General features: G+C 45.6%; 1 protein-coding gene across 2 annotated transcripts in view; it reads right to left on the reverse strand.

The window, feature by feature from the left end:
* The window catches only part of mcoln2 (mucolipin TRP cation channel 2), a 49,876-nt gene extending 38,750 nt beyond the window's left edge, over window positions 1-11,126 (reverse strand). Inside the window, exons 1-7 of one of the 2 annotated variants that reach the window (XM_056276415.1) lie at window positions 11,042-11,126; window positions 9,555-9,708; window positions 5,509-5,682; window positions 4,830-4,986; window positions 1,211-1,289; window positions 1,032-1,128; window positions 659-758 (exon numbers count right to left, since the gene is read on the reverse strand). In XM_056276415.1, the coding sequence (XP_056132390.1) occupies window positions 659-758; window positions 1,032-1,128; window positions 1,211-1,289; window positions 4,830-4,986; window positions 5,509-5,682; window positions 9,555-9,708; window positions 11,042-11,085 (805 nt within the window). In that variant the 5' untranslated portion in view covers window positions 11,086-11,126. Of the gene's footprint in view, window positions 1-658; window positions 759-1,031; window positions 1,129-1,210; window positions 1,290-4,829; window positions 4,987-5,508; window positions 5,683-9,554; window positions 9,709-11,041 lie in introns of those variants that run through there. The other variant, XM_056276416.1, reaches the window with a different exon arrangement.
* Window positions 11,127-22,011: the final 10,885 nt, after the last annotated feature.

A 22,011-nucleotide genomic window follows, 5' to 3' on the forward strand; every position in this document is an offset into this window, starting at 1 on the left:
AGTGGCTGGCGACTCCACCTGTATCAACACATGGATTGGCAGAAGTGGTGGAGCAGCAACCGGGACGGCTCGGAAGAGTGGGGTAATTGGCCATGTACAATTGGAGAGTAAAATTGGGGGGGGGGCACACGGGATCCAAATAAATAAATAAATACCACTTAATACTTAAAATTGAGTTCAACGACAACTAGAGCTGGTCAGTGTATGGACGTAATATGGATCTGCTGACATGAGACTAGGTGTGTTGTGGTTGTGGTAATATGGTGATATAACTTAAATGTTGTCATTCCCTGGTCTTAAAGGCGGCATTACAGTAAAGTGAGACACTTTTCTGAACTTTTTCCACTGTTTTAGTGAAATGAACAATGACCATCTCTCCCTGCTTGGTCATCATATCGACATTACTGATGATTATTTATCTACATGTTCTGCTGTGTAAATATCTTACGAAAGAACCAATAGTCATCCACTAAATATCACCACATGATCAATGTCAAGGTATTCGGTTACAACTATTTTGTCAATATCACTGCACAATCTGTGTACAACTCACCCGATGGGGTGTAAACTGTTCTGATACACGTCATCCGTGTTTTATTGCCGAGAAATTATTCAGTAAAATGGTGTTTGACTGAAATGAGGCACAATGACGTCTTACCGGTCCCGGATATCTTCCAGTCCCGGCACGCGCTACTCGTGGCGTCTATGTCCAGGAATATTTTTACCTTTCCGCTGTGGCATTGATTGTCGAAGGTTATCTAGGAACGAGGAGAAGCGATGAATGAAGGAAATGACTTCATCCTGAGAGAGACAGCTCAAATTAAAGGAAACAAAAAGAACAGTTCACACCACCTGCCTCAACATGGAAACCATTATGCCCTACGCATGTCTCAGTCATCTCAAATGGACTTTACATACCATCTGCATCTCTTCATCACTGCATTTACTCAATGAATTTCCTGTAAACAGTGGCTGTTCCCTACTATTTACTATCACTGGGTTTTTACTGACATAAAATGGCCAAGCCATACCGTCACAAAGAACGAGTAGCAGTCTGGTAACTCGCGTGAACGCACTGTCTGTAGGTTGATTCCTTTAAGCTGGAAGGTTGTTGTGATGTCCACAAGCCTGAAGGGGAAAGAGGCAGATGTAAATGTGTGATGTTGGCTGTGTTGGTATTAACGGTAATAGTATTGATGGGATGGTTTACCTGTAAAAGTCCAGATTAAAAAACGTTGAATTCTCGACCTTCAATCGGTCTGTAGTCTTTGGATCATGGGATATACAAACTGGGAAGATGAAATGGATAACATCATCTGGAATGTATGTACATGGTTTTTCTTGCACCAAATTAATTTCACTGGGGGCATCCAGGTAGCATGGTGGTGTATTCCGTTGCCTACCAACACGGGGATCTCCGGTTTGAATCCCTGTGTTACCGCCGGCTTGGTTGGGCATCCCTACAGACACAATTGGCAGTGTCTGCGGGTGGGAAGCCGAATGTTGGTATGTGTCCTGATCGCTGCACTAGCGCCTCCTCTGGTCGGTCGAGGCATCATTTCAGGGGGGAGGGGGGTACTGGGGGAGAATAGTGTGATCCTCCCACACGCAACATCCTCCTGGCAAAACTCCTCACTCTCAGGTGGAAAGAAGTGGCTGGCGACTCCACATGTACAGGAGCAGACATGTGGTAGTCTGCAGCCCTAGATACTGTAGCCTAGATACTGCCCAACTCTTCAATTGCACAAGTTAATGGCTGATGGTTGCATGGTTTACTTTACTGAAATACTTATCTATTCATACTTAAAACAGTTTTCTAGAGCGCCTCCGCAGCCGAATAGTTACAGTGCATACCACATGGCCACGTGGTTGCAACTGTCGCCAGTTCGAATTCCATCGGTGATTTTTGTTGCATGTTATACCCATTCTCTCTCTCTCTCTCTCTCTCTCTCTCTCTCTCTCTCTCTCTCTCTCTCTCTCTCTCTCTCTCTCTCTCTCTCTCTCTCTCTCTCTCTCTCTCTCTCTCTCTCTCTCTCTCTCTCTCTCTCTCTCTCTCTCTCTCTCTCTCTCTCTCTCTCTCTCCCCCCCCATTTCCTGCCTGACTCTTCACTGTAGCTATCTAATGAGCAAAATAAATGCCCAAAAAGAATAATTGAAAAAGTTTTCTGTCACACTTATTTCTTAAAATTCTGTTTTCATTCATGCCTTTAGTTATTACACTCTAGTCTATTCTCATTATTATAAATGCTACAGTCTTTATCTACAATATTGAGGAAGTTTGAAATCTAAGTATTTCATTGCCAATACCAAGTGCTATTCAGTGTTACTGCACATATGACATCATCTGCTGTGGTTACTAGAGAGCCATTATCCCTGAAGGGGATATTGCATTTGGTCGCACGTGTGTGTGTGTGTGTGTGTGTGTGTGTGTGTGTGTGTGTGTGTGTGTGTGTGTGTGTGTGTGTGTGCGGCTAATCTCGCAAACTACTGGACCTATTTATTACCCTCACATTTTTTGTGCACAGTTATGACTGTATGATGAAGAACCTCTCATGGTTGCAGTGATTCAAAAACTTTGAAAAACATTTGTTCTCACTACTGATGCTCCTTCTCTTCATTCACTCTCTAGCTCCTTCAACCAACGCTGCTGTCACTGCCCGATCTGAGTCAACCATGCCATTCACATCTACGGTTGACTCGGATCAGGTAGGGACATGACCAGAAGTTATTAAAAGAATTTTGATAATCATAAGAAGTGCATAGGTTATAAAAGGAACAGCTTCCTCTAGGCTGAATTCAAATCAGGAAGTGTTGCATATTCTTGTCACTGCCTGATCTGAGTCAACCGTAGATGTGAGTCATGCGTGTGAGTCATGCATGCACGAGTGTAAACGGTTTACCCAGCTTTATTATATTATGAAAGTAAAGACAGGGTTAGGACCAAAATGGTCGCATGGCAAACCTTTTCTTTTTGGAAAATGCAAGTAAATATTAGACTTGGTCGCATTTCATGTGAGGGTCTCCAGAACCTTAGATAGAAAAGACAATTTGGAGATTGGTCTGTAGTTAGTTTGGGACAGGGGATCTAAATTGGGTTTCTTCAGCAATGAGTGAACAATGGTGTGCTTAAACTCTGGAAAAGAACCAGAGCCCAGAGAATTATTAAGAGTTTGTAGAATAACGAGACTGATAGTTGAAAATGCCTCCTTGAGCAGCTTAGTGGGAATAATGTCTAGGATGCAGGAGGAGGGGTTCATATTGGAGACTGTACTCTCCAACACTGAAATTGTAATTGGTTGAAACTGAGTGAAAGAGGCAGAATCAACATGGGGAATGGAACGAATGCAAGAGCCTGGCTGGATTTGGGACCTAATATTCTCCTCCTTAAATAAATAAATCAATAAATACTATGACAATGAACTGGCACTCGGGTCTAAGATTTTTTTGTTTGTGTAGAGTATAGATTATTGGTTATTGCAACTGTTCTCTCATTTCTTTCTCCCTCTGAATAATGTCTTTTCCTGTCTCTTCTCCCATCTATGTGAACGGTGTGATGCGAGTCTCCCCATCTTAAATAGAGGGGGCAATAAACTGAATTGTACCTTTAATACTTGAGCACCTTGCATAGTTGACATGCCATCGGTGTATGATATGTGTGTGTGAATTAATTGTAAAGCGCTTTGAGTGGCTGTTGCAGCTAGAAAAGCACTATATAAAATGTAACGATTGATTGATTGGTTGATTGGTTGATTGACTGATTGATTGATTGGTTGCTTGCTTGCTTGATTGAGGGTCCGCCTAGCAGGCTGCACATCCACAGACTGACAGGCAAAACATTTCTATTAACTAGATTTTTTTAGCTTGAGTTAAAACTTTTATTCTTCCATATTTCCCATACAATTGACTTGGGTGTCATGCAAAAGTCTTATAATGGCAGAAAAATCACTGGTTTTTCTATTCGTTTGTGTCTTTATCTCTGTCCACTGCTAATCTCACATACTACTGGGCCTGTCAGCCATATAGGTTTTGTGCAGTTATGAATGTATGATCGAGGATATCTTGTGGTTGCGGTGATCTCAAACCTTTGAAAATCCTGTTTTATACCGCAGTCAAACGCTTACTTCTCAGCTGGTTTGTCACCTAAGTCCAAGCACCGAAGAAGGGGAGATATGCAGACAGTGCCTCCATATTTTCCCTTCTCCCAGTAGCATAAAAAGGGGTGGTTTGTCACCAAGTTCAAACACTGGAGGAGGGGAGATATGCTTGGCAGGGATCTGCACTCTACCGAGTGCACTCTTCTAGTTTTTCCTTTTTTTTTTCGTTTTTACTATGTCATGGTTTGGAGACAGTGGCACTGATGAAAAGACAGGAGGCGGAGCTGGAAGTGGCAGAGTTGAAGATGCTAAGATTTTCACTGGGAGTAACGAAGAAGGACAGGATTAGGAACGATTATATTAGAGGGACCGCTCAGGTTGGACGGTTTGGGGACAAAGCAAGAGAGGCAAGATTGAGATGGCTTGGACATGTGTGGAGGAGAGATGCCGAGTATATTGGGAGAAGGATGCTGAATATGGAGCTGCCAGGGAAGAGGAGAAGAGGAAGGCCAAAGAGGAGGTTTATGGATGTGGTGAGGGAAGACATGCAGGTGGCTGGTGTGACAGAGGAAGACGCAGAAGACAGGAAGAAATGGAAACGGATGATCCGCTGTGGCGACCCCTAACGGGAGCAGCCGAAAGTAGTAGTAGACTATGTCATGGTAAAGTGGGTTTCCACTGAATAAAAAAGAAGCATCAGCCAAATGACCAGAATGTAAAATGTTGGTCCCTAACCTGTCTCCAGCTCGGCGTCGATGTCATAGGCTTCATCCGAGGGTTCCACGCTGCCTCTCTTGTAGTACTGCTTGCAGACCATCAGGGGCAGCAGGCTGCCATCAGCGTCCTCAGCATAGCCAATGGGACCAACGGAGAGCCGGCCTAGTTGGCTGTACTGAAAACACACACCACAACTCTGTTCTGTACCATAGAGAAGACGAGTCTCGGGTAAAACGAACCGCCAGTGCTGGTTCACAAGAAACCTGAGACACAGCAAACCTTGTTATGACGTCAGTCCCCGACACACCTTGGAGAATCAGCACTGATTCTAAGTTTAAGGGAGCCTGTTTCAGTGCTGTCTCAATCAGATATGATTGATTTTAAAAACCATTTCAAGCACACAAACTTAATGTAAATAATGTTAAGCCCTACATCAGTTCATACATGTATCCCAGCACCCTTTTTGTACAGTAGCAGAGGAAGTCTGTGAAATCAAAAGAGAGCACTAAATACACGAAAAAAAGAAAGCACTAAATACACAAGTCACACATTGAAGCCTACAATACTTCCAATTCAGACCATGGATAGCTGACGTGCTCAACTGCAACATTTTAGACCAAAAAGTGGCTATAGAATGTAGAGAAAAAGCCAGTCTGGTTGTGAAAACTGACTAGACAAATGAATCAATGACACTTACCTGATCCAGGACATAAAAGAGACTGTCGTAGACGCCCTGCTGGGTGTAGACCGCCACGCTGTAGTCATCCTCGTCCACCCCGCTGTAGTCTTTCAGGAAGAGGTTTTTGAAGGCCACGGTGTTCTCCTCCTTATAGGACACAACCAGCTGGTTGTTGAGGCCGAAGAGGATGAGCTGGAGCCGGTACAGGGACATTTATTGATTATTCATTATTAGGTGGGCTATTCTATTGCTACTTTAGAGCAGTTTGATTTCAATTTACGTGACAGTGTATAGGCTGACTGGTCCCCCATGTTCGCTACTCTTGAACATAGATTACTGACGCTGCTCTGGTGGGTTTTTAATAGAGCATACTAGAACCCCAATCTTCATACTGCATTCAAGACAGCTCGAAACTAGTAAAAAATGAGACATGAATTGTGAAAAAAAACTAACTGAACGGTCGCCAAACTTGGGAGTTTCAGGTCATTTTCGGTTTATCCAACCTGAGTCCGTGACGTTGCAGCAAGAAAATGCGGAAAGCAAAACTGTAAATTTGATGGATAAATATCTAGGTAAATATTCTACCACATTATGACCACTTAAAGGTGAACCGAATAACACTGATAATCTGCAAACAAGGAAACAAGGACACATGTCAAGGTCTGGGTTGATTAGATGGTAGCGAAAAACAGGTTGGATGCAGGAGAAATGGGCAGGACTAAAGACCTGAGTGACTTTGACAAGGGCCAAATTGTTAGGGCCAGATGACTAGGTCAGAGCATCTCTGAAAGGGCAAGGCTTGTGGGGTGCTCCCGGTCAGCAGGGTGTTGCCCAAGGCTTACTGTTGCACAAGGGCCATGATGGCTATCCTGTCTGGTCTGAACCGATAGAGGGTCTACTGTGGCACGAGTCACATAAAATTTTAATGATGGTTATGGGAGGAATGTGTCACAACACACAGTGCATCATACCCTGCTTTGTATGGGGCTGCATAGTCACAGACCGGTCACAGTGCCCATGATGGCCCCTGTCCACCAACAAAAGCACCTACAATGGGCACATGAGCATTGGAACTGGACCTTGGGGCAGTGGAAGGTCACCTGGTCTGGTGAGTCTCGTTTTCTTTCAGATCACATGGATGGCCATGTATGTGGGCATCGTTTATTTGGAGAAGTGATGGCACCAGGATGCACTGTGGGAAGACGACAAGCGGGCAGAGGCAGTGTGATGGTCTGGGCAATGTTCTGCTGGGAAACCTTGGGTCCAGTCATTACTGTGGATGTTAATTTGATACGTGCCATCTACCTAAACACTGTTATAGACCCAAGTACACCCCCTCATTGCAATGGCATTCCCTGATGCCAGTGGCCTCTTTCAGCAGGATAATGCGCCCTTCCACACTGCACACATTGTTCAGGAATGGTTTGAAGAACATGATGAAGTGTTCAAGGTGTTGCCCTGGCCTCCAAATTGTCCAGATCTCAATCTGATTGAGCATCTGTGGGATGTGCTAGACCGACAAGTCTGATCAACAGCGGCTCCACCTCACAACTTACAGGACTTGAAGGATCTGCTGCTAACGTGTCCATGCTTCTGTGGGTCGGCGCTGTTTTGGCAGCAAACGGAGGACCAACAGCATATTAGGCAGGTGGTCATAATGTTTTGGCTCATTTTACATCTATAACAGCCCGAAAGTAGTGGTAGTATTTACACTGCTCAAAAAAATAAAGGGAACACCTAAAAACACAATATAGACCTCGATGAATGAAATATTTCAGCTGAAAATCTTTATTTATTAGACAGAGGAATGTGTTTAGAGCAAAATAACCTAAGAATGATCAATGGAAATCAAAATCATTAGCCCATTAAGGTCTGGATTCAGAATCATACTCAAAATCAAAGTGGAAAATGAGAACATAGGCTGATCCAACTTCTGTGGAAATTCTTCAAGACGATTCAAAATGAGGCTCAGTAGTGTGTGTGGCCTCCACGTGCCTGTATGCACTCCCTACAACGTCTGGGCATGCTCCTGATGAGACAACGGATGGTCTCCTGAGGGATCTCCTCCCAGACCTGGATCAGGGCATCGGTCAACTCCTGGACAGTCTGTGGTGCGACATCGCGTTGGCGGATGGTACGAGACATGATGTCCCAGAGGTGCTCGATTGGATTCAGGTCTGGGGAACGTGCAGGCCAGTCCATAGCATCAATGCCCTTGACATACAGGAACTGCTGACACACCCTGGCCACATGAGGACGAGCATTGTCATGCATGAGCAGGAACCCAGGGCCCACTGCACCAGCATATGGTCTGACAATGGGTCTGAGGATCTCATCCCGGTACCTAATGGCAGTCATGGTACCTCTGGCTAGCACGTAGAGGTCTGTGCGGCCCTCCAAGGATATGCCTCCCCAGACCATCACTGACCCACCGCCAAACCGGTCATGCTGGAGGATGTTGCAGGCAGCAGAACGTTCTCCACAGCGTCTCCAAACTCTCTCACGTCTGTCACATGTGTTCAGTGTGAACCTGCTCTCATCTGTGAAGAGCACAGGGCGCCAATGGCGAATCTGCCAACCAAGATGTTCTCTGGCAAAGGTCAATCGGGCTGCACGGTGTTGGGCTGTGAGCACAGGCCCCAATTGTGGACGTCGGGCCCTCATACCATCCTCATGCATTCTGTTTCTCACTGTTTGAGCAGAAACCTGCACATTAGTGGCCTGTTGAAGGTCGTTTTGTAGGGCTCCGGCAGTGCTCCTCCTGTTCCTCCTTGCACAAAGGACCAGATAGCGGTCCTGCTGCGGGGTTGTTGTCCTCCTGCGGCCCCCTCCACGTCTCCTGGTGTACTGGCCTGTCTCCTGGTACCTCCTCCATGCTCTGGACACTGTGCTGGGAGACACATCAAATCTTCTTGCCACAGCACGCATTGATATGCCATCCTGGATGAGCTGCACTACCTGAGCAACTTCTGTAGGTTGCAGATACCACCTCATGCCACCTCTAGTGGTGAGGTCACTAGCAAAATGAAAAACTAACCAAAGATCGGCCAGAAAAGATGAGGACAGGCAAATGGTCTGTGGCCACCACCTGCAAATCCATTCCTTTTATAGGGGTTGTCTTGCAAATTGTCTAATTTCCACCTGGTGGAAATTAGACAATTTACCAACAGGTGACATTGATTCACAAATCAGTGTTGCTTCCTAACTGGACAGGTTGATATCTCAAAAGTGTGATTGACTTGGAGCTACATTGCATTGCTTATGTGTTCCCTTTATTTTTTTGAGCAGTGTACATCTATAATAAATATTTTCACTTACCTAATGCTCAAGCTCAGCAAGAAGCATATGCTGCTGCATATATTAATATTCTTTAACAAAATACAGTAATTTCCTGCGAACATCCATACCCCCCCCCAAATAAACAGCTTGAACGATTTATGTTTGAAGTCAGAAATTTCCAACTTGAAATGTCCAAATTCTGACTTAGCTTGTATAGTAGTTGTGTTATAATATTGTTCTCTTTCATGTACGGTTTGTGGGTTTGCCCTTGCAAAAAAAAAACAAAAAACATTGTCCCCACATGGACAAACGAAGTTAATTTCATCTCATTTATATTTTAAGCATAAAGATGACCAACAACAAATAATGCGAGGCTTAAAGACAGTGAACAAGACGCCAAATAATTTGAAAAGATAAAATGTGCAAGTGAGGTGGTCTTAATGGTATTAATTTATTCAACAATTAAGATTGAGATTTGAAGACAAAATCATCAATATAGCCAACATTTTAAATCAGCCAACTCAGTTTAAAGTGTTCACATGCTTTCTGAAGATAGCCTATCCAGTGCTGTTCATCTTCATATCTAGAAGAGTAAAGTCTGCTTGTCTTCAGTCAACTTAAAGAAACCATTATTTCACACTGGCATTTTGCTTTATAAGTCTTGGACCTTTAGCACACGTGTGCACGCACGCACGCACGCACGCACGCACGCACGCACGCACGCACGCGCACACACACAGACACACACACACACAAACACACACAAACACACACACAGTCCTTACTTGGGTTGTGATCATGATGATTTTGAGGATCTGCACCCCCATTTTCCAGGGTATGTGACGCCGGGCCCTGTACTTCTCACATGGACTCATGAAGTAATACCGTAGGTCATCTCTGAGGCTCTCCTCTTTCACAACATCTTGTGTCAGTGCAGAGCTGTCGGTTCAACCAGAATGGGGCATCAAATGCAACACAAATCATGCGGGGGCTATAGAACAGGGGTTTTCGATCAGGTCCTCAGGTACCACCAGTACTGCTGGTTTTCTATTCTACCAGGTAGTTCATTACATTGACTTGTTCCAGTTATTTCAGCCTCCAATCGGGAGGTTTAGGTGTAAACCCTCCCCACAAGATGTTGTGTTGCTGTAAAGGCCCTTGAGGCAAATTTGTAATATTGGGTTATACAAATAAAATTGACTTGACTTGACTTGAACAACACGTCCATGTAATGAACTACCTGGCAGAATAGAAAACCAGCAGTACTGGTGGTACTTGAGGACCTGACTGAGAACCACTGGACTAAATGACGCAACCACTAATGGCCGGGCAAATGCTTTCTTTAACAGGATGGAAAGAGAGAAGTGAAACTACTAAAAACTCTATTTCACCCCAGGATGGGCTTTTCAAGCACTGCACTAAATTGGTCCTCTCTCTTTTTTTCTTTTTTTCTTTTTTGGACAGGAAGAACCCTGTGTGACATGGACACTGAGTACATTCATGCTGCTGGGTGCAAGTCCAAGGTTGAACTCAATGTACTCTAATATTTTCCCCTGGTGCGTGTGTGTGTGTGCGTGTGTGTGTGTGTGTGTGTGTGTGTGTGTTACAAAAGGATGGCTGTTTTGTACTGGTATAACTTAACAATACTCTATTCTATTTGCTTACAGTAGCATATTAACTCTCAGGGTATGGACTGCTTTGTAGAACCCCCCCCCCTCCAATGATTTAAACTTATATTGCTTCGTGTCTGACAGTAACTGGTCTTATCTTCTTACAGCACAGCCCTGCTCTGTTACACCTCTGACACTGTTCATATATCTGCAGGCTCCCTTTTGGACTTCTCATATTTATCGTGCCGACCTTATGATAACTTAACCGTACGCTCAGCTCTTTAACTTACGCTCCTCTTAGTTTGACGCGTGCGCGTGTGTACGTACCTGTGTACGCAGCTAAGAAGGGGGAAATTCCTCGTGCTATGGGATCAGACTTGGTCAATAAAACCGACCAAATCTTAGAAAGTACACATTAAAATCAACTGCCCGGTCAAATGGCGAAACCAAACGCAGGATTAACCCGCCTGTCGTTTGAAAGGCCAGTCGTTATGTTCACTGCGGATGATCGGTTAGTTAGACAGCTAGTTATGGTCCTTCAGAGAAGCTGTCAGTAGTCGTTCTTTCCTACCCGTCACCGAAACAAGGGTTATGAGGTCCGTTTAGACGCTGCTACCAGTCAGTGTCGGTGTTAATATTGTGCGGAGTTTTAAATGAATTACCTGGCCGAGTCCCTCCTGTCCAGGTATCGCACCAGTAGCTCCATGGCCGCGGCGCTCTAGAATGAAGCGCCTCTCACGCGCGCCGACCAACCAGGAAATGGCAGGCAGGGTTGTTTTTTTTTTTTGTGGCAGGCAGGCAGGTGGTGACGACACATGAGCAGAAACTCAAGTTCCATCCGTTATCTTAACCGCTTATCCTGCTCCCTGGGTGGCGGGGATGCTGCAGCCCACTCCAGCAGCCACTGGGCGGCAGGCGGGGAGACACCCGCCAGGCCGTCACAGGGCCTAGAAACTCAAGTTAATATACAAAATATATACCTGAATATTCCTTTTTGATATTGTCCCGATGAGTCTAACTTTTTTTTGGGGGGGTGGGGGGGGAGCATTGCTGCCGGTTGACAGTAATTTGGGTTGACGTTAGGAGTTGGAAGCTAATAGATAGTGAATTTTTCATCAAGTTAATATACTTCCTTTAAAAAACAAAAAAAAATATTTCTCTTGACGTCACCAAATAGAGAGAACATGTCCTTTTAAGAACTCTGTTTTAACAACACGGATCTCCACAAACAGTCCGTGTCAATTCATTTGCTGATGGATAATTGGCTTCGTTCAACAGCTTCAACTTGTGATCGAGCGATCTGATTGGCTGAGAGCCGCGCGTTATTTGGCATAACATCACTTCACCTGTGTTATTCTGAAGTCTGATCTCAAGGCCTGTCATCAAGTGTCTCTGTGTCAGTAATGATGATGTCCACTGGATGGATATCCATTAAATCTCCAAACAGCGACACTGGGATAAGGTGCCATCAGTGAAGCGTTAGCTTGGCTAATTATAACACAATGCTAACGCATGTCCCACAGCGCACACCTTCTATTTTAACTGCACAGTGTACAGATTTAGCATTTACCATCAAAACCATTACAGCATTTTCTGATGGTTTAAATGGTTCTATTGGGAACTGTAATGGTTTTTGACGGTAATTGTCTGTATTGGTATGTTTATTGGTTTAAATACTTGGGGTCAACTGTCCAACGTAACAGGGAGTGCAGAAGAGAGGTGAAGAAGAGAGTGCAGGCAGGGTGTAGTGGGTGGAGAAGAGTGTCAGGAGTGATTTGAGACAGAAGGGTACCAGCAAGAGTTAAAGGGAAGGTTTACAAGATGGTTGTGAGACCAGCTATGTTATATGGTTTGGAGACAGTGGCACTGATGAAAAGACAGAAGGCGGCGCTGGAGGTGGCAGAGTTGAAGATGCTAAGATTTTCATTGGGAGTGACGAAGAATGACAGGATTAGGAATGTGTATATTAGAGGGACAGCTCAAGTTGGACTGTTTGGAGACAAAGCAAGAGAGGCAAGATTGAGATGGCTTGGACATGTGTGGAGGAGAGATGCTGGGTATATTGGGAGAAGGATGCTGAATATGGAGCTGCCAGGGAAGAGGAGAAGAGGAAGGCCAAAGAGGAGGTTTATGGATGTGGTCAGGGAGGACATGCAGGTGGCTGGTGTGACAGAGGAAGATGCAGAAGACAGGAAGAAATGGAAACGGATGATCCGCTGTGGCGACCCCTAACGGGAGCAGCCGAAAGTAGTAGCAGTAGACTGTATAATTTGTTGATGTGTTCATTCACAAATGTAGTCCTCACAGCGTGACCAAGGCGTGGATGTATCAGAGAAACACGACGTGCCCAAGCAACACACGCCCGTTTCAAAGAACTGACCTGTGTCCGTGTTGTCGTGAAGAGAGCTACAGTGCCGGCGGAGAATCTGTCACCATTCCTCGATACTTAATGGATGGATGCAGGTTTTGTACTCTTCCAAGCTGAACTTTCTCGTCTCTCATCTCTTCGCGTGTTGGTCTGCCGCTGTTTCTACCTTCTACTTCTATGACAAATAGCCAAAGATCTCAAATTTCCACATCTGCACGATCAAATGTTGAATTTGCGGCTACAAATAATTCTCATGTGGTTTCTCAATCCATTTGTTTTTCGGCATGGATGGGTGCTCTATGTAATGTTGCATTTGTTGTTGGGGTTTGTTTTTTTTTGTGTGCAAAATATGATCTTGTTCCTCCATCCTCAAAGCTCAACATCTTTATTTAAATGTCATTCTACCAAGCCACAGACATGGGGTCATATGGCTGCAACATGGCTGTCCTCTTGAACCACTCGGCCCTTTAAAAATAACTAGACCTGAGCGTCCGGGTGGCATGGTGGTCTATTCCGTTGCCTACCAACACGGGGATCGCCGGTTCGAATCCCTGTGTTACCTCCGACTTGGTCGGGCGTCCCTACAGACACTATTGGTCGTGTAAGCGGGTGGGAAGCCTGATTGTGGGTATGTGTTCTCGTCGCTGCACTAGCGCCTCCTCTGGTCGGTCGGGGCTCCTATTCGGGGGGGAGAGGAGGGGCAACTGGGGGGAATAGCGTGATCCTCCCACGCGCTACGTCCCCCTGGCGAAACTCCTCACTGTCAGACGAAAAGAAACGGCTGGCGACTCCACATGAGTCGGAAGAGGCATGTGGTAATCTGCAACCCCCCCCCCCCCCCCCCGGATCAGCAGAGGTGGTGGAGCAGCGACCGGGACGGCTCGGAGGGGTGGGGTAGTTGGCCGAATGCAACGGGGGAGAAAAAGGGGGGAAAGAATGAAAAAAACTAGACCTGAACTTGTTGCAACGTTCTGACCACCAGGTGGCGAACGAACGCTGAACACAAATTTCCTGAACCTTCAGAGAGACTTTGATTAAAGCAGTAGTTCTCAACCAGGTCCTCAGGTTAAAACCCTCTCTGATTGGAGGCTGAATAACTAGAACAACAGGTGAATGTCATGAACTACCTGGTAGAATCGAAAACCGGCAGTACTGGTGGTACCTGAGGACCTGATTGAGAACCACTGAGTTTGCGCTTTGATTGAGTTGTGGCTGACTCTCCATGCGGGACACAAACCGGTCTCACCACAAACAATTAGTCACTAAAAATGTGAGCAAAGAAAGAAAAAAAGGTAAGCTAGGTGTAACGACCCTCACTTGTGCAGGTGTTCGTGATAGAGATTCAGACCAGGGGTTCCTAACAGTGGCTTTTATTGCCTGCATTCACAAATAAAACAAGAATCCATGGGATTTCTGCTGCAGCGCGACTGCATACAAGTCTCCAGCGGAGATGGTCTAGCTCTCAGGTACGGATAGCGCAAATGCCCAAAATGTGTCAAAGTGAGAATAAATAGACAAACAGTCGCGCAGCCTCATATTTAACCTTAGTGAATGCGGTACAACATCTGGGGTTTACACAAACCATCAAAAAGCACTGGATTACAATAACATGTTAAAATACAAATTTTGGGAGAATTAACTTTATCTGAGTGAGGTCTTTTTCAACTCTGTTACACCCACCCCCACTGAATTCTGGACAAAATTATACACATGTTCGCAAACTATACCTATGATTCATCTGGTGTCATGGGACTACACACAAGAAGACCGACTCTAGAAGTATCCTTTAAGGATGCGGTGGACAGAGAGCGACGTCAAAAACTCTCCAACCAGCCACCGGTTATAGAATGCCTTACACATTCTACACTTGCCTAAAAACTGTCAATACACATAGAAGTAGGTATAAGTGTTCACCTAGTACCGCACTTCTAAGGACATTAGAAAGATCTGCAAAAAAAGAAAAAAAACAAAGAGACTTATGCCCTAAGAGCTTGAACTACAGCGCTGCATACAGTCTGAACATTCTGCCGCAGTCGTCTAGTCACATCTTGTCCAGCTATCGTGTAAAGGAGCCTGTTAACTGGTCGAACGACACGACCCAGACGTGTAGTGCGGTGTGGTGCAGACTCAGGCAGTTCAGTGGGTGCAACAGTATGTGCAGCGTCACTTACAGAGTCAGAAGCAACTGTAGACAAAACTGTGTGATGGCCACTAACAGTCGAGGTGTCATCCCTATCAACAGTGTCATCAGTGAGTGAGGCGTGAGAGAGTTCAGAGTGTAAGTCTGGGACCTTGTCAGTCAACACGTCGTTAGTAAAGTCAGTAGAAGGCTCCCTAGCACCTCCTTCAGGAGACTGTTGACTTGGGGTGTTGTTCAGGTGACTGACCCATTCTCTGGTTCTCTCCTCAGACGCAGGCAGGATATCTGAGTAATGTTCAGGTTCAGGGACACTCACAAGACTGTGCACATCATCAACTCCACATTGAGTCTCATCCTGCTGAACGGACACTTGAGTCAGTGTGCTCTGACGTAGCTTGACCTGAGGCCATGGAATGGACAGAGACGGAGGACTGGACGGAGGACATTGAGAGACCAGACTGAGAAGACTGTGGCACATCTTGAATAGGAAGAAAATTCACCAGCATAAGTAGATTACGATGGACAGTCCGCTCACGCCCTGTGACAGTGTCCTGTATCTTATATGTGTGCGTTTGGGGATTCAGCTCAGTCACAGTGTAAACAATAGACTCCCATCGGTCAGCAACTTTTCTCTTTCCTCTCTCTTTCTTATTAGCCACAAGCACTCGGTCTCCAATTTCAATTGTCGGTCCTTTCGCTTTCCTGTTATACAGTCTTGCCTGTCTGTTCTGTTCCTTTGTCACATGCTCTTGAGCAATTAGCATGGCTTCCTTAAGGTCCTCAGACAGCTTCGTGACATATCTGCCAAAGTCGGTCACATCAGGGTCAGTCAAGATGTTTCCAAACAGGATATCTACTGGAAGACGAGGCACCCTTCCAAACATCAGGTAAAATGGTGCATATCCTGTTGTCTCATGGGCAGTGCAATTGTACATGAATGTGAGAGTTTGTAAACATCTGGGCCAGTCTTGCTTTGATTCTGAGGGAAGAGCTCTGATCATATCGCCCAGCGTTCGATTAAAACGTTCGACGCTGCCATTTCCCATCGGGTGGTATGGAGTAGTATGGGACTTTCGCACACCAGATAACTGTAGAAGTTCAGCGATCAACTCGCTTTCAAAGCTTGGACCCTGGTCACTGTGGATCCTCTCAGGGAATCCATAGACGCAGAAATACTTCTCCCAGATGACTTTCGCTACTTGTTTGGCTGATTGATCCCTGCAGGCAAAGGCCTGAGCCAGTCTGGTAAAATGGTCGGTCATTACTAAAACATCCACAGATTTGTTGTGCGAATCTTCAGCTGACCAGAAATCAATGCATACAAGTTGCAGTGGTCTGGAAGTGACAATACTTTCAAGAGGAGCTCTTCCTACAGGCTCGGTCATTTTGCTCACTATACAACGCTGAAAGTGACGAACGTATTCTCTCACATCTCTGCCGCCAAAAAAAATCTCTGTCTGGCAATGCTCAGGGTTCTTGACTGACCTTGATGACCTGCACTGTCATGCACTCCTTTCAAGACTTTAGTCTTCAGACAATCAGGAACAACAAACTGATGGCGTCTTGTCTTCGAAATTTGATCACGTGACACTCTGTACAAGACGTCATCACTCAGAACAAACTTTTCCCAGTGTTTCAGCAGCCTCAGGACTTGACTCGACTCATGTGCTCTTTCCCGTCTGGATGGTCTCCGAGACCTCTCCACAAAAAAACGAATGCGAGACAACGTACTATCTCTAGATTGTGCATCACGGAGATCTCCAGCAGTAAAGGCAGGCAGGCTGGGCAAACCGTCAGGAATGAGCTGGGGTAGGTGACGCACAAGGGCTGTCGCACGCATCCTTGCTCCAGAGGCCCATTCAGTGTGTGACTGGATAACAGCAGAGACTTCCTGTGTGGATAAAGACTGAGCTGACATAGGAAGGGACTGGGTATTTGTGGCTACAACACGTGTTTGCTTCTCTGCCATTACAGACTGGTTGGTTGACTCTCTGAAGGTCTGTTGAATAGCTGTGTCAGACAAAACAGCAGCTTCTCTGGTGAGGTCATGAAGTGGTTCACTGACCAGTCTGCAACCGACACTTTTGCAAAAAGGGACACGGCTGAGAGGGTCAGCAACAATATTTCTTGGGCCTGGCACATATTTGATGTCAAAATTGTAACTGGCTAATTTTGACACCCATCGCTGCTCACAACAGTCAAGTTTAGGTTTAGTCATAATATGAGTCAATGGATTATTGTCAGTCCACACAGTAAAGTCGTGGCCTTTCAACCAGTGGCTAAACTTGTCACAAACTGACCACTTCAGTGCAAGAAACTCTAATCGATGGGCTGGATAGTTCTTCTGTGACCGAGTTAAGGACTTGCTAGCAAATGCAATTGGTCTAGCCACTGAGTCACCTTCACGCACTTGAGATAAAACGGCCCCAAGGCCATCCAACGAGGCGTCTGTAGACAGCAAAAATGGTTGACTAAAGTCTGGGTGGGCCAAAACAACGGAATCTATGAGGGCCTGTTTGAGTTCAGCAAATGCCCTATCATGATCAGTAGTCCAGTCGGTTGACTTTAGTTTGCGGCTCACTACACCACACCTAGGTTTTTGGCCTTTCTTCTGTTTCTGACCAGCCAGCAGTGAGAACAGGGGCTTCGCAAGGGCTGAGTATCCTGGGATGAAGTGCTGATAAAAATGTAGCATGTCAAGAAAAGATCGCACATGTTTCTCAGATGGTGTCACTCCATCCGCTTCCATCAAGTCAGTCACAGTCATACTGCTTATGCTCTCAACTTTGCCTGGGTCAGTCGAAACTCCATGCTCGTCAACAATATGGCCAAGGAATTTGACAGACATCCTCAAAAAGTAGCATTTCTTAGGTGCCAAAGTTGTGGGCACGGAGTCTTTTGAACACCATTTCAAGACGTGCAAGGGCAGAACTTTGATCAGGAGCAAAAATCAAAATATCATCTAAATAGCATAACAGACTTAGATAATTTTGATCACCAAAAATGGAAGTCATCATTCTCATGAAACTCCCTGGACTGTTACAGAGCCCCTGTGGCCGCCTGTTGTATTCGTAAAGCCCCATAGGTGTAGTGAACGCTGAATACTTCCTGTCATCCTCATGTAAGGGCGTGTTATAAAATCCTGAAGTCAGGTCCATTGTGCTGAACAGTGAATTGCCACCAAGTGCTGCCAAGCAATCGGCCTGATGTGGCAGAGGGTGAGCGTCCTTCAAAGTCCTCTTGTTCAGCCACCTGAAGTCAGTACACACACGCAAATCACCATTCTTCTTCCAGATAAGGACTAATGGTGAGGCATACTCGCTTGTTGACTTTCGAATGATCTCTTTTTCTTCCATTTCACTTAAGACCTGACGTAGTTTTTGATACTGGCTCGATGGCACACGTCTGAAAGGAAGTCTGAATGGCTTTTGGTCAATCAAGTGGATTCTGTGGACAAACTCTTCTGCTTTGCCGCAGTCAAGGTGGTTGCATGAGAAGACATCCTGGTAGTGAACAATAAGTTTGGACAACTTGTCTTTAATGCCCGATGACGCATCACACAGGCTGATGTCCAGCTCACTCAGGCCAATTGACTCTAGATTCTCCCCAGCACATCTTGCATCAGGACAGACAGGAGTAGCAGGCACGGTGGAAGCGCTCTGATGACCACTGACTAGGTCTAAATCTTCCAAAGCGACACAGGGCACCAGGTCAGCAAGCTTAGCGTTACATCTCAAAAACAAAGGCTTTTCAGAGACATTCATCACTTTCAAGGGAACCCATCCATCTGCCCACAGGGGTGTGACAACTCTGGCGACCATCAGTCCTTTGGGTGCAGACCGTGCTGACGTAGGCTCTGTCATCACCGCACTACCAGCAGACACTGTGTGAGTTTTCGCAGCTTTCCCCACAGAAGGTATTCACAGCCGGGTTGAAGGCAAGTGGCCGAGTTGCAACGTACTGTGCCTATCTTGTCAGGCATTTCACCAGCGCCCCATCTATGCAAGCCAGCTAGCATGGAGAGAAAATGTTCGGTTTCAGTGTCGGTAGAGGACGGTGCATAAACTGCTGTCCGGTACGTACTACACTTCTTTGACTCACACAGTATGTGTTTGATCACATTGGTTCCGATAATTAGGTCATCATGTTGTCCTTCAACTACAATCGTCGGCACAATCATTTTGCAGTCATTAACTTCCATGTTAATGTAAAAGGCTGACTTCGGGTGCACTCGTCGACCACCGACACCAATGAGAGTCACATCGGTGGAGAACCTCTCTGCTTCACACACTGCCCCAACAGAGAGCAGGTTACGCATAGCAGTATCACTGACTGCACATGCCATTGAGCCACTATCTAGCATACCCCCAAGAGTCACTTTGCCGCCCACCTTCACTGGTACGTAAAATAAGCTGTCACTGCCACCCACAGTCTGAGTGTTTTGATACACATTATTTGTTGACTGAAATTGAGAAAAATTGACAAAATTAAAAGTTGAATCAAAAATATCGGTGTCTAGCGAGTGGGAGGATTCTTTATGACCTGTATTGCCTCCCTCTGAATACAGGTCAGCTAGTTTCCCGAAGCCGGGCTGAGTTGGGGCGGGGCATTGTTTGGACAGTGCTGCCTTGAGTGACCAGGAGCCAGACACTTGAAACAGAGATGGTCAGATTTGCAGTGAAACAAGGTGGAGTGATTAACATCTCCACAAACTCTACATGGCGGTGCGCTGAAAGGGCTGGGGCGTTTCTGACTACGCTCAGGATTGCGCGGCTCCACCCTGGCCAAGACTGTCTCAAGCATGCTCATCATGCGGCCAAGGACTCCATCATCAGGCTGCTGAGCATTCTGTGGTGGCGGGACGTGCTGTGGGCGCTGGACATGCAGTGGCGGCTGGACATGCTGTGGCGGCGGGATGCGCTGTGGTCGCTGGACGTTCTGCTGGACACATGCAGAGTCTGAGGATGAGCTGGGAGTCTGAAACAAAGACGTGGCATGAGAACATGGTTGACAAGTTGACTGGGGGTCCATCCGATGAGAATCAGAGTGAGCGCAGGTGTTTGAATCATTGTCGAACACAGCTGTGGGGTGACTTTTCAGCTGTGGGACACTGTAAGATGTTGCAGACGCACCCCATTCCCTTTGATATTCATCTATCCTGAGCTGGATGTCTGTAGAGGTCCACTCACTGACAGGCTTGCATTTCAAAATTGAGGAAAGCTGCGGATCAGGGCAGTGCTTCACAAACATTTGTGCCACCTCTCCACTTATGTTCTCCATTCTCCTACCCTGACGGTGCAGTCCCTCATCAGCGGTGTCTGCTGCTTTGTTTAGTCTGATCCAGTAGTCGACTGGATTTTCTTTTGGATTGGGCAGTGTGGTGTAAAAATCTTGCAACGGAAGTGATGATGAAGACTGACGGAAATATCGCTTTAGAATGTCATACATGAGATCTGGGTTCTGCTTCACATCAAGTGTGTCATCACTCCTCAGAGCTACTTTGACCACGTCTCTTGCCTTTCCTAAAAGCCTTCCTTGTATCTCATCCGCCTGTTCAGCTGTTGTGTAAGACTGTTTCCTAAGGTGAGCTTTCGTCATGGCTATCCATTCCTGAACAGAGTACTTGTCAGAACTATTTCCCCTAAAAGTCACAGGTTCACGTTCAGTCTTGACATGAACTACTACTGGCGTTGTGTTTTGTTGTGTACGGCCTGAAGTCAGAACAGTCGCTGGTTTGTCAGTCAAAAGTGTATCATGTGTATTAGTACGATCAGTAAGTCCAGAAGAGAAAAGTCTAGCTGCAATGGAGTTACCTATTTGCTCTCCCAGTTGGCCTACCATATCAGTCAGGCGTTGCATGGCAATGCTATCATTCACCGGAGTAGAAGTCTGTGCATCCACCCTCAAAAACTGTTCACTAGGAGACCAGCCCGGGCTCACACTATGCCCCCTGTCCCAAACATCACTAACATGTTCTTGAAGACCACCTGCACTCTCACTTCCATACCCACTAGACAATGTGTTAGCATTCAGACCATTAAAATGAGCACCCCTGCCCCTATTCACGGAGAAGCCTTTAAACCCATTGACCTGACTGTTATTTCCCTCAGCCATGATACCTTTAAAAACATAAAATTAGAAAAAGAAATAATAATAAAACTAGAAATGACAAATGCAGAAAATTGCTGTCACACCACCTGAAAAACGCTGAACACTAAACTGTAGTGTGATGTCAGAAAAATATTTCTAAATATAGCAATATAGTACACTGAAATTAAAGAGAAATGGCTAGACAATGTACAGTGTAGTTACACTTCCTCGTATTAAAACTACCATGGATATATCTTAAATGCAGTGTTAGAGTGTCCCCTATCGGTCATATACGGAATCACCAGAAAAATCACGCTGCACATTCCAGGAAGACAGCGCAGCGCAGCACCTTCGGCGATCTGCTTGCGGAGCTGATCCAATTGATCCAGAAGAAGTCACGGCACCAGTGTAACGACCCTCACTTGTGCAGGTGTTCGTGATAGAGATTCAGACCAAGGGTTCCTAACAGTGGCTTTTATTGCCTGCATTCACAAATAAAACAACAATCCATACGATTTCTGCTGCAGCGGGACTGCATACAAGTCTCCAGCGGAGATGGTCTAGCTCTCAGGTACGGATAGCGCAAATGCCCAAAATGTGTCAAAGCGAAAGTAAATAGACAAACAGTCGCGCAGCCTCATATTTAACCTTAGTGGATGCGGTACAACATCTGGGGTTTACACAAACCATCAAAAAGCATTGGATTACAATAACATGTTAAAATACAAATTTTGGGAGAATTCCCTTTATCTGAGTGAGGTCATTTTCAACTCTGTTACATAGGCGCGAAGAAAGAGACCAGCGAGCGAAGACAAATGGTTTGATGAGTGCTAAATGCAAAAGTCTCAATGGACCTCAAGTACATAGAGTGGGTCTACAGTTTTATTGCACTTCAGGATGAATAACATGTGGGCCCATCTGGAATGAGACCGTTGATCGGGAAATGAAAATTCTACATTACAATAAAAACATTAATACAGTTAGGTTTTGCACATGGTCAAGTCACCAAAGATGTAAAAAAAAAAATACGACAG

The sequence above is a fragment of the Lampris incognitus genome, chromosome 3 (assembly GCF_029633865.1).
Source record: "Lampris incognitus isolate fLamInc1 chromosome 3, fLamInc1.hap2, whole genome shotgun sequence".
Classification (NCBI taxonomy): domain Eukaryota; kingdom Metazoa; phylum Chordata; class Actinopteri; order Lampriformes; family Lampridae; genus Lampris; species Lampris incognitus.